The following is a 12,613-nucleotide window of genomic DNA, read 5'->3' as shown; positions in this document are numbered from 1 at the left end:
TCACTGAAAGAAATCAATGAAACAATCACAACACGCCACCCAAGCGCGGGGAAATCGCGTAAGCCACGTCACGAGTCTTGCTGCTGATTGGTTGATAAAATAGCACGTTTCCTCTGATTAGTTGAACGTGTTGCACATGTTCTTTTTTAACCAATCAAAGAGCTTGGCAAAAGCCAGACAAAAGCGTACCGTATCCTGTCGCATCTTGTTCCAAACATCACAACACCACATTTTGGCGCATGTAATAACCGCTTTTAATTTGTAGGAAATCTCGCATTGCACTGGTAACATTATACTTAGAAATCTTCACAATTCTACCTGTGTTTCTGCCAGCTGTGATTCCAGCATAGCCCTCGCTCTTTCTGCAGTTGAACACTTGGAATCGAGTTCCTCCAGTTGACTATTAGCGGCGTCCAACTCCTTCTGCAGTTTGACCTTGACATTCTGTAGTTCCGTGACATGGTTTTCATCGTCTGTGAGCCGGGCATTCGCTTCGGATACTTGATTCTCCAACACCTTTACTTTACGTTCCGCCTCCGTCTTGCGACTGTTTAATTCTTCCACTTCGGATTTCAGCTGGACGTTATTCTCTTCTAAATGAGCTTTAGCTTTTTCGAGTTGGGCTTTTCCCTAAGAGGAGGAAGAAGTGAAAAAGCAACTTAATGCAGACCCAAAAGATGCTAGGTTTATATGCTACAGGGAGTAATGAACAAAGATAATAAAAAAGCTGCTAGAATAATCGCAGAACTTGTTTCTCGAGAAACTGTTTTACAGATGACTTAAGAGATTCTGACGTCGGGATATTCTCTGACACCTACCAACACTCCGCACTCCCCCCCCCCCCCCAAAAAAAAAAGCACCATCATCTTAACCTCGTTTTTACAAGATTTTTCTTTTACGACAAAAAAAACTGAGTTGAAAGAAGATCATGGGAACCAAACTGTTCTAGTCCCAGGCTTTTCATAAGCGAGCTAAACACAGATCCGAGTTTCTAAAGATAAAATCTGCACTTTATACCTTCTTTGTTGTTTCGAGTTGCACATTCAGGTCCTCCACAAGTTGTGCGTGTTTCTGTCGGAGTTGTCCCATGGCAGCCTCGTGTGCAGAAGTGTTCTCTTCAACGCTCTTTTTCAGGGCTACAAGCTCAGATTCTCTCTTCTGTCTCATGTCCTGAGCCGCAACTGTTGTGTCAATTGATTCTTCAAGTTCTGACTTCAGCGACTCCAGTTCCTAAAGGGAACAGAGAAAACATAAATCTGCTTCTTTGCTAGTCTCCTTCGCAGCCGTTGTTTGGGATGTCACGCAACGCTCCAAACGTTGCGTGACATCCCAGATAACGGTTGCAACGGAGACTACTTTTTTGCATGTAATCGTTAATCCAAAAATATTGCAGAAAACGAAAACTGAAAGATCCGTTCAAACCAGCTTGGTGCGAGTAAACCGCTACATAGAAAATTTCGGAATAATTATTGAGTACTACACCACCAGATTTAGATTTTACAGATAAGAACTTTCGATAGTCTCGCCAGCTGCCCTAGCCTCCTACCCAGACGTTCATTGGCTCGTCACGCAATCTTTCGTTGTTTCGTCACGCAATCTTTCCTTGGTTCGTTGCGAAGGAAAGATTGCGTGACGAGCCAAAAGAACGCATTCGTAGGAGGCTACAGCTGCGCCGGCATACCACAAGTAAAGTGTATTTGACTGATTAGCAGAAATAGAAAGACTGCCACTTGCAGGTTACATTACCTCCCCCAGTTCCCTTCGTTGTTTCTCAGCTTTGGTTCTGGCGCTTTTCTCTGCTTCCAAGTCTTCCCTCAATTCCTCTATCTGGTTATCCATTTCTCGTTTCACCTTTTCGAGTTCGCTTCTCTTTGACGACTCCTCGTCAACTCTGCACGCGAGAGTGAAAAGCAACACAAAATGTCAGAGGCGTGGCGACAAAAGATGTGTTACATCTTGTGATCATTACGATAATACTTTAGAGCAGTTTTTATTTGAGTGACGTAAAACCAAAACCAAAGTAATCACTCTGGCCAGTCACGAAAGACACGGACAATCCAGTGAACCAATCAAAACTCGAAGCACACACATGTAACTGACGCAAAGCGCGGGAAAACGTGCGTGAGCGAGTCACGTTCGGTTTTGGTTTTAGTTTACTTCTGATGGGTTGCGAAAGTAGCGCGAGTTTTGAAAACCAATCACAAAACATAGTAAAGCAGTACCAAAGCAATTATGGATAACTTTCGACACTTAATTGAGAAGCACTCTAATATCTTGTACAAGTGCTCCTACCTGGCATTCAAGTCGTTCAACTCCATGTCCTTCTTGTGAATAGTCGCTTCCAGATCCTGAATCTAAAATGTGAAAAAAATAATAACTCAGTAACAGGCAACGAAAAAAACCAAATGAATCCAATGTTTAGAATTTTTGCAATCAACGTAACTACTTAAAAAAGGTTAAAAATTAATGCAAGGAGCTCCATCGCGGTAATAATTGGCCAACTTTTTTAAGTTTTTCCTTTGTAATCCTCAGTCATAACCATCCCTGTTAATTTTCAGTTTATTATTACTATCATTTTGAGGTTTTGTAAAAAAAATTTTTAAGTAATTTTGTCCATTGGAAAGATGACGTAAAATTTCCTTACCGTTTGCTTGGCTTCTTCAAGCTGGTGATGGACTTCAGCTAGCTCAGCCTCCAATTTGCGGCGGATTTTTTCCAGCTCTTGGCAGGCCTAACATAAAATTCAAACAGTCAAATTGCCGTTAATACATCTACAACCATCGTCAAAAGTGTTGGCACGATTACCAAAATAATTCCTTGTCTCCCCCCTCCTCTTCTCAATGTCGAGCTCCCGAACATATTGCAGACAATCCTTAGCCACAATGGGATCAACATTGAAAGGGGGAGGGGGGCCTCGTAAAATGTCTGCATGTGTCCTTGAGAACGTTTAAGCGGCAAGTATTTTTTTTTATCTTTTTAGCGTAAGCGTTCCAACTACTTCTGTCTATGGTTGTAGCTAAAATAATCACAAAACAAAGAGTTCGGTTTACTTCTACACTGCAAAACAATTTATATATTAGCGCGTGTTCTTTGAGCGAAACACGGCTTACCTTCTCTGAGTTTCTAAGTCGTTCTTCAAGATCTGCAATGAGAGCTTCATGCTTAGCTTTCTGTTTGGCCAAGCTTTTTGCTTTCTCCTCCTCGTCAGCAAGAGACTGGGTTGCCTCCGTCAGCTTCTCCTCCAAGGATTTCTTCTCCTTTGTCAACTGTTAAAATTGAATTATACTACATCAGTAAGATATTCAAAAAAGCACCTACAATCCCAGACAAAAATAGTAGGGAAGGTTGTAAAACTGAACATGCCAGCTTACAGAGAGTTTCGAATTCAATTAAGCAATCCCCATTCCTGTACTGCTATAGGATCCCCTCACCCCCTATCAATGTTGGTTTCTCACTTAACAATTTTGTGTGAGAGAGGTCGCTTTTCGCTCAAGGGGAGGGGAGGAGAAGAAAAAAGTGCAAAACTTTCCAAGACTTTTGCCAGGGATTGTAGTTAGCCATTGACCTTCATTCCCCTTGTGGCAATTATCGCAATTAACGATAAAAGATTAAGACTTCTGATGAAAGATGCAAAACTAACAAGATGCAAAACTACTCTGGTTCGGCAAAATAGCCAGTGCTTCCTCAAAAGTGCAAAAGTCAACTCTGTTGGTGGATGGATAATTGTGCAGTGACATTTTTTTTCCTTTTGCCCGATTAATATTCTGTAGATTTCTGAAGGTTGCCACCCCGAAAAAAATAACAAGTTGATGTTCAGAAACTTTCGAGTACAGTCAACTCTCTAAAACGGACACCGTCGGGACTGGCTCCAACCCCCCGTCTTAAATAGGTGTCTGTCTTATAGGGAGTTTAATTAAAGTTAAATGACTGAAAAACGGCGGAGACGGGACGAACACCAGGTGTCCGTCTTATAAGAAGTTTAGTTACAGTAGAATGACCGAAAAACGGCATCGACGGGACCAACAACAGGCGTCTGTCTTATAGAGGTGCCGTTAGAGCGGTTTTCACTTGAGTGTCGAAAGTAGTTTGCGTTTGCTTTGGTTTTGCATTTCTGCGCTTAGTGGTTGGTTAAAAAATCTCGCGCCACTTTCTTAGCCAATTAGAACTAAAACCAAAACCAATCATGACTCGCGCGCGCACGTTTTCCCGCGCTTCGCGTCAGCTACATGTATTTGCTTCGAGTTTTGATCGGTTCACTGGATTGTCTGTGTACTTTGTGATTGGACATCAGAGTAATTACTTTGGTTTTGGTTTTACGACACTCAATTGAAAACTGCTCTAAGAGAGAGTAGACTGTAATTCTCGAACGTCACAACCACTGTGGGGCCACTTGACATAAAACCTACCTTGGAATTGGAGTCCTCCATTAGCGTCAAGTCCTCTTCCTGTTTCTTTATCTTGGCCTCTACCGTTACTTTTTCAAGTTGAAGTTTCTGTCGGGCTGCTTCCTCTTCTTCCAAGCTGTAAACGAACAAACAAATAAGAAAACCAACACTCATAGCAAACAGCAAACTCTGCGCAAAGCGGTTTTGACTCCTTAAAGTTTGCAAGTAGTTCTATAAAACCTTCAGGGTCCGAAGAAAATAACATTTTAAAAGCTTGCTTGTATTAAATTTCGCTCTAGAACCACCCACCCAAACCAAACAACAGTTAGCCATCTTCCCAGGACGTCAAAAAAATGTCGAAACCAAAATTAATTGAAGGCTTTTTAATTTGCCTACAATTTTAGGCAAAACCAGTTAAAACAAACGTATTTTATACATTTTTCACAAATGTCCTGACCTGCAAGCAGGTAAAAATATTTTTTTCCCTCTCCCACTACTCAATGTTGTTTCTTGGGGTTTGCGATTCGACAGGCTTTGTTTTAAAAAAACACTTTAGCACTAACAACATTGAAATGGGGGAGGGGGGTTGAAAAAACTGAATTATGTTACCTAAATTAGAGGACATTTGCTGAGTGTTTCAACAGTTTTGTCCATAATGGTAGAACGAAAAGCCACTAATATGCAAACAAAACGTTACAAACAGACTTACCTGTCCTCCAAATCTTGTATATCCTTCAACAGTTTCTTCTTCTCTTCTGTTAGACCTATAACCTTCTCTTCCTCTTCATCAAATCGTTCCATCTGATCGTTCAGCAAATCCTCAAGCTCCTGTTTTCGGGTTTGCAGTCTTTGCCGCATGTCATCAGCTTCTGTGAAAGCGTCGCGTTCTCGATCAAGTTGTTCCTGTAGAATGACCTTCTCCTCAGAAACCTGCCGGAAGTTCTTATCGAGCTCATTATACGCTGCCTCGGTCTTGTCAAGCTTCTCTTCGTTGGCCCGCTTCAAATCCAATGCCTCGCGCAAGGCTTCGTCTGTCCTTGTCACATTGAGCAGCGGTTTGACCTTGGTGAACAGGCGCCACCACTGCCAGTTACGCAGTTTAAGGTAGCTCAGGCAATTCCTCTGGATGACGCGAATGGCACTGAGTTGTTGAACTCTCTTGTTGTAGTGCTTCCTTGCAATGTTTCCACGGCAGTAAGCTTGGAAGATGGTGATTATCTCTGTCAGTTTCAGGTCGCGTTCTTCTTCCAAGTGAGCCAGCACACCTGCCCTGAAGAAGATCTTGGACTGACCAATGCGATAAGAATTTGTATCCAATTCTAGAATCTCCAGCTAACAAAGAAAGCACATGTGTTACTAACAAAATAAATAAATAAAATCCATGTCAAAAACTTAGCTCGGGTTGATCAAGAGAAGAAACGGAACAATCAAACGCACCATTTTCTGGCAGGCCTTTCGTCCGTCCATGAAGCCTTTGGGGATGGCACTGGGTGTCAGCAGCTCATATCTTAGAAGAAAAATTACACATAAATTGTCAGTCAAGTTAAAGCAAACCGTGGAAAAAAGACAAAGCAGCCTAAAGATAGGGTAAAAACTGACTCAAAGAAACCAGTTTCTCCACGATGCATGCCGTAATAAACACTTATTTGATAGCCTCGGATTTTAGATGTCCCCATTACATTTCCATTTACAATTCCATTAAAAGAAGTGTTTAAGTTTCACGCCAAAAAAAACTTACTAATGATGGCACACAAACCGTAGAGAACAAACTTGTGTCTCTGTAAAATCATAGCTTGGTAACAACCAATCAGAAACACTACACACATCTCCGTAGAGCTACCGTACGTCATCGGTATGGAATTTCTCGGTTGAAACTAAGACCCCTCCCTTGTGGGGAATAAAAATAAGAACTAGACGAGACATCCATTCTTTTTCATGAGATGTTTTGAAAAGAGAGAGTGAAAATTCAAATATGTCAAGGGTTACATACCTTTGCTTGAATTCCTGGAAAAGCATCCTGTTAGGGAAGCCCTGGCGGCAGATTCTGATTCCTTCCAGTACACCGTTACACCTCAACTGATCCAGCACAAGTTGAGCAGCGATCTTGCCAGCCTAGTGAAGAAAAGAAATATTGTCATTGACAGGAGTGTATTATCAATGCTATAGTAATATCCACTGTCTGGTGTTAACATGGCCAAATTCTAGTTACTTGTTTAAGGGACTTTTGTCCTTTCATACCTTCTTTTGTATTTGCTGTGTTACTGAAATGTTCCTTCACTGGTAACTGGTTATTTTTATATTTCACTCAATTTGATGGCCATTTTCTTACATCTAAATTTGACTTTAGTCTGTGACAGTTCTTTAAGCACCCTGATATTGAGCATTACTTACTTTCTTCTCGTGATTTGGAATGATACATCGGACAAAGTTAGGATTGGTGTTGTGCAGAACCACCATCAGTTTGGCGAGTTGTTCCTGAATTCAAAAATATCAGTTAGAAAATACAAACTTGAGGTAAGTCGTATGTCTTCTAAAAGAGATAAGTCTTCTAAACTTTCTCATGAAAGTTGGCAAAGGGGAATAATATTAAATGCATGTTTAATTTGTTTAACTTCTCACAAACCTTGTACAATTGACTGACAGTACGGAACATTCCCTTGCGCACTTTGCTTCCAAATGGCGTCTCACTCTGAGCTGCATTCATGCTGACAATGTTCTCTGTTAAATGAAAAACAAATCTCAAACGTAAATTCTCCTTATTGATTCTCGTACATTCCCTTCCATTTTAGTAGTGATAATTTAGCAATACATAAAGACAATGTCCACTAATTGATGGTTAAGATGTCCTGAATGTTGGCAAATGTGTTAGTTCATATAGCATGACAGAGACAAAACCTTCAGAGATACAAAATATGTCACCAATGAACACTCCACTGTAGGAAATATTTTTACAGTGCAATGATATCAACTTTAGGCCCAGTTCAGACCCCGAACTTTTCATCAGTGAGCTGAACTTGATTCGAATTTGGACTGACCCAAATCAACAAAAATACTCCTGTTGATTCAGATGTCAAACCTAATTAGCCTTTCTGCAGCCACACCTAATACATCTGATGGTAAACACTCTCCACAATGCATGTTTTTTTTAAGTCAACTGTTTTTTCACACTTCGGAGAATTTATGCATTTCTTTGTTGTTATTTTGTTGATAGCACTGTGTGTACCCTCATAATTCTATCATAGTTAACACAAAAATGTGTAAGAGTTCTTGTGATACTGCCCCTTTAAAAGAATAATAACTGTTATTGGTAACACAAACCTGAATCTTTCCACAGAAGGCTAACAAAAGTGTCAGAGGAATTCTGTAGCAATGCAATGATGTTGTCATTGAGAGGGTCCATGTTTTTCATCAGCCACTGAGAGGTGTTGTAGTCGACCTGTATGCAATACAAACATTACACCATAAGGCAGGGAAAGCAGTACAGTGCAGCCTTGATATAACATGAAACTTCAAGCAGTTTATAACTGGGCGTTTAATGTTTGACCACCTCTTTCAGTTCTTTGGCTAGAAAGGCACAGCACCGCACAGTAAAAATCTTAAGAAAGCAGTCACTTAAGAAACACACAAATCGTGTTTGCATGAGTCACGGAGTGTGCGTGAGCTGAATTTCCTTTGCCACGTCATCTCTTGCTTTAATCCGCAAGCCTGGCCGGATAAATTCTTGCTTAGGCATGCAAATATTTATTTTGTTCCGAATGTTGAATATAACATAAACCCAAATCAGTTAATGAATGGCATTTAAAAGAAGTCCAAATTCATGCCAAAATAAAGAGTAGACTAATGGCGGATTTCCACTGACGCTTAATTTTTTACGTGCGTGAAAAAATTTAGAGACAATGTATGAACGACTTGCGTGAACGTTCATGCAAGCCGTTCATACATTGTCTCTAAATTTTTTCACGCACGTAAAAAATTACGCGTCAGTGGAAATCCACCATAAGGCCATCCCATTGTATTTCTCCATTTAGCACCGTCCGACGAGCTATTGCAAGTATAAATATAGCATACCTGACTGCCCGATTGAGCAGGTAATTCCCCTGATGTGATTTGTGATTTGGCTAACCAACTCAGAATACTGTATTTTTTCCCATCATAAGTGGTCTGCATATGTCCGACATTAGTTTATAATTAAGACCAATGAATATTGTGTTCCAAGGAACTCAGGATTGGCGTACTGCTCAGTGATTTAATGCCGTATTTTCCACAGAAATGTTCATATCCTTTTATGCCTTAGAATTTTTTATGCAGGTTTGGTTTTACCAGTATCCAACATTGTGGTTTTCTTCACCCAGGTTTAAATCCTAGGATGTTGATCATTTGCCAGATGGCACATGACAAAACGTGGCAATTGGCATGTGTTCTCCATAAATACAAGAAACACAACTTACCTTGCCGGCATAGTGGATAACTGAGAAATTGGCTTCTGAGCGGAACTCAGGAATCTTGAACTTTTGATGTTTAGTGTGCTCTTTGATGACTTTGTCTACATATGATTTGTCTGTGGCTTTCGGGAACCAGCATTCTTCATCCAGCAGAGCAAACAAGCCCATAGGCTGCAAATCAAACACAACACAACTTGCTTAAAATGAATAATGATACAGTCAAATGATACAGGCAGAGCTATTTAAACAATAGAGTGTCTCTGTCAAAGAACTATCGGCTAATAGTTGCCCCGCGGAAATTTGATGTTCTTAAACAAATATTAGCAAGCTTCAAGGGCTAATATGCTAGTTTTAAGAACATCAAATTTCCAAGGGGCAACTATCAGACCAAAGTTCCGAGACGGAAACACTCTATTGTTTTTTTTTTTGTTCACCACTAAATTTTCTTCCACGCACCCAATCAAAAACGAGCATGAAATATTTTTTGAACCATACGTTAAGGCTGTTCAATTCAAGGTATTAAATTCTATACTTTACACAAATTCAAAATTGTGTAAAATTGGTTCCATTGCAGACAATTTGTGTTCTTTCTGCAAACACGATTCAGAAACAATGCATCATCTTTTTTTATGACTGTCCACACTCAAGGTCTTTCTGGAAAGAATTCGAATCGCATTTCTTTCCTTGACAAAACAACAAGTTGATCTCAATTTAAAAGATATTCTAATTGGTGTTCTAACACCAAAATGCCCCTTACTTAATTATGTGTTACTTATAGGGAAAATATATTTATGGGGGTGTAGAAGAAACAAAGAACTGCCAAATATTCAAGGTTTCAAATTTAAAGTTAATTTAAAGTATGAAACTGAAAAGTACATATGCACTAAAAATAAGAACTTAAATAAATTAATAGAAAAATGGAAAATGTAATTTAAACTTAACAAGAACTTCCAAATATATATATACATACAGTGGAACCCCGATATAACGATATGCCAAGGGGGCAGTAAAATTATATCGTTGTATCGAGAAATCGTTATATCGGGGTTCCAACCCATACATTTTACTTTTGCCGGGACATAACATATTCATCGTTATATCGGGAGTATCGTTATATCGAAGATCATTATATTGGGGTTCCACTGTATGTATTTGTCGATTTGAATGAATAGCCGCAATCATGCTTCACATAAAAAGTATAGGGGACCCCGTGCTTAGTGATGGAGTAAGCAGAAGAATTAAGGTTAACAGGACAATACAAACCTTTTCTAGCAAATCAATGCATGGTTGCAGATCAAGTCCAAAGTCAATGAACTTCCAGTCAATTCCCTCTTTTCTGTACTCTTCCTGTTGTGAACAATGCAGACACAAAATCAGCGCTCTGACCCTAGTGCCTCAGGCAGGCCATGTCTCATCTTTACATTTTCCAGTATGAAGAAACTACTGACAGAAGAACCCTGGTAACTTGAGCTCAGATAACTCGAAACACCAAGCTAACTTAAACTAATTTCAAATTCTTTGGGTTTTAACCCACTTTTCAGTCATTTTTACTTGGTTAACTCGAACTCTGATAACTCAAAAACCCTGCTAACTCGAACTAAATTTTGTTCCCCTTGATCAAAACTTGGGTCAAAATTTTGTTCCCCTTGATCAAAACTTGGGTCAAATTTACCCCTCGAAAACTCGAATTCCGGTTCTTGTAACTCACCACGGATGCCCATTGATTAGAGCAACCAGCACAACACGTATTTGACAGCCATTTTCCACTCTTATCATGAGAATTTATGATCATGTTACAGTTTCATTTGCACTGTACTGTATGAAGTGCTGATAAATCAGTAAACTATCAATTATAATTTAACTTGGGAAATTAAATATTTAATTGACCCTGATAACTCAAAACACCACTAACTCAAACTGTTTTTTCGTTTCCCTTTAGAATTCAAGTTACCAAGGTTCTACTGTATGATGGAATGATACATAGGTTATTGCACTCTGACCCAACACTTGAAATTGAATGATTGCCCAGATGATTTGCCAGTACCCATTTACATCTATAAATCAACCTCAATGGAAATGGGCAAGTGCTATGAGAGTAAAGAGTTTTGCTCAAGAATATTCACAACATGGTCAGATCTAGAGTCTAACAGAATAGCAATTAAGTATGCCTTCACCTAAAAAAAAACACCATACGTGAAGCTACAATGTCAAATCTGCAGTACACAAGTGTCATAAAAGTGACCACCGATGAAAAAGAAAGCAAATGAGCACAGTACCTGTTCCAGAATAAACATGGTGTGGTTGAAGAGCTGTTGCAGTTTTTCATTGGTATAGTTGATGCAGAGCTGTTCAAAGGAGTTCATCTGAAACAGACAATACATAAGAAGTTTAGGAAGTAGGTCACAGTCTGTTATAAAAAGCATACCTTATTATAGGAAATTAACAATTGTGTTTATCGCAACTTAAATTAACGCGAACTGAAGGAAAAATTACTTCCCAACAAAGGAAATTAACATGAAAGAGGGTGTAATATTTCAAAATGAAGGAAATTAACACAACGTACAAAAAGAAAAAAACCTGTTGAGACAACAGGGACAAGTTTACTTCAAAACTAGGTGTATTCAATCTTAAAGCGAGACAATGTTTATGGTACTTTCCCCAAAGAAATTGGGACAAAAATAATGGAAATTAAGGTCATTAAAACTAACGTGCCACTTAATTAACGGCGCGGAAATTAATGTTAACAAAAAATAGCGCGACTTAAATTAATGCAAATTTTTGAAATTTCTGTTAATTTCATGAAGTGTTAATTTCCTATACAGTCGACTCTCGCCTTGCGGACCCCCCACTATTGCGGACACTCACTATTATGGACAAAATCCAGATCCCCGGCAAAAGATGTTTGACTGGAAATGACTCCTGCTATTACAAACTCTCGCTATAACGGACACTAAACGAGGCCCGAGCGTGTCTGCTTTAACGAGAGTTGACTGTAATAAGGTATTTCCTGCCAAATCTTTTATCATTACAGTGTCAGTCATTATCTTGAATTTACCTGAAAGATTTCAAATCCTGCAATATCCAGAATGCCAATAAATGAAGCACCTTCCCGCTTTGTTCTGTCAAGAGACTTGTTGATTCTTGATACAATCCACTTAAACATTCTCTCATAAAGAGACTTTGAAACGGCTTCGACGGCAAACTCTGCCTGTGAAACAAAAGAAGTTTTGCTCAAATGGAGATACAACACACTAAAGTTCAAAGATTCAGTGTTGGATAGCTTTTGGGATAAATCTCTGTATACAGACTTACCTGTGCTTTTGTTTGAGCTTTCTGCACATAGTCACGGCCAACTTTGACTCTTGGTCTTAGAACAGCTTTAGAAAATTCAGTAACAGGAATGCCAAGCAAATGGCAAACTTTCTGAGCAACTGTAAGCAGAAGGAAAGTAAAAATGTGTAAGAAAAGTTAAAAAATAGTAATTTGTGTTGCTTCACTCAGTATATTTCATTTAATGTTAGTACTGAGAATTTGAAGGGAACACATTAAGAAAATGGCCGTTTTCACACTAGAAAACGGACAAATCGTCCAGACGGACAAGTCGTCTGGCAATTTGTTCGTCTAGTATGGATTCAAGACGGCTTTTAGACGACTTGTCCGTCCAGACGACCAAGTCGTTCTCAAAAAATCATCTTCCCAGACAGCCAAATCGACGGACAAAATCAGACAATTTGAACATCCAAAATCGTTTCCCTCCCGTTTTCACACTGAGACAATTAATTTGTC

The 12,613-nt window shown here is 39.4% G+C and overlaps 1 protein-coding gene across 1 annotated transcript in view; it reads right to left on the bottom strand.

Annotated features, from left to right (window-relative positions):
- Positions 1 to 12,613, bottom strand: part of LOC144633879 (uncharacterized) — a 37,971-nt gene that overhangs the window by 9,456 nt on the left and 15,902 nt on the right. The window contains 18 exon segments of the mRNA XM_078492785.1: positions 319 to 630; positions 1,018 to 1,230; positions 1,747 to 1,891; positions 2,293 to 2,354; positions 2,645 to 2,731; positions 3,111 to 3,266; positions 4,407 to 4,521; positions 5,095 to 5,717; positions 5,823 to 5,892; positions 6,376 to 6,497; positions 6,777 to 6,860; positions 7,009 to 7,103; positions 7,704 to 7,821; positions 8,834 to 8,998; positions 10,091 to 10,174; positions 11,104 to 11,190; positions 11,883 to 12,035; positions 12,140 to 12,258. Coding sequence (XP_078348911.1) covers positions 319 to 630; positions 1,018 to 1,230; positions 1,747 to 1,891; positions 2,293 to 2,354; positions 2,645 to 2,731; positions 3,111 to 3,266; positions 4,407 to 4,521; positions 5,095 to 5,717; positions 5,823 to 5,892; positions 6,376 to 6,497; positions 6,777 to 6,860; positions 7,009 to 7,103; positions 7,704 to 7,821; positions 8,834 to 8,998; positions 10,091 to 10,174; positions 11,104 to 11,190; positions 11,883 to 12,035; positions 12,140 to 12,258 — 2,810 coding nt within the window.

The sequence above is a fragment of the Oculina patagonica genome, chromosome 12, assembly GCF_052425735.1.
Source record: "Oculina patagonica isolate OP01 chromosome 12, crgOcupat, whole genome shotgun sequence".
Taxonomy (NCBI): domain Eukaryota; kingdom Metazoa; phylum Cnidaria; class Anthozoa; order Scleractinia; family Oculinidae; genus Oculina; species Oculina patagonica.
The sequence above is the reverse complement of the archived record's forward strand: the minus strand, read 5'-3'. Positions and strand labels throughout refer to the sequence as shown.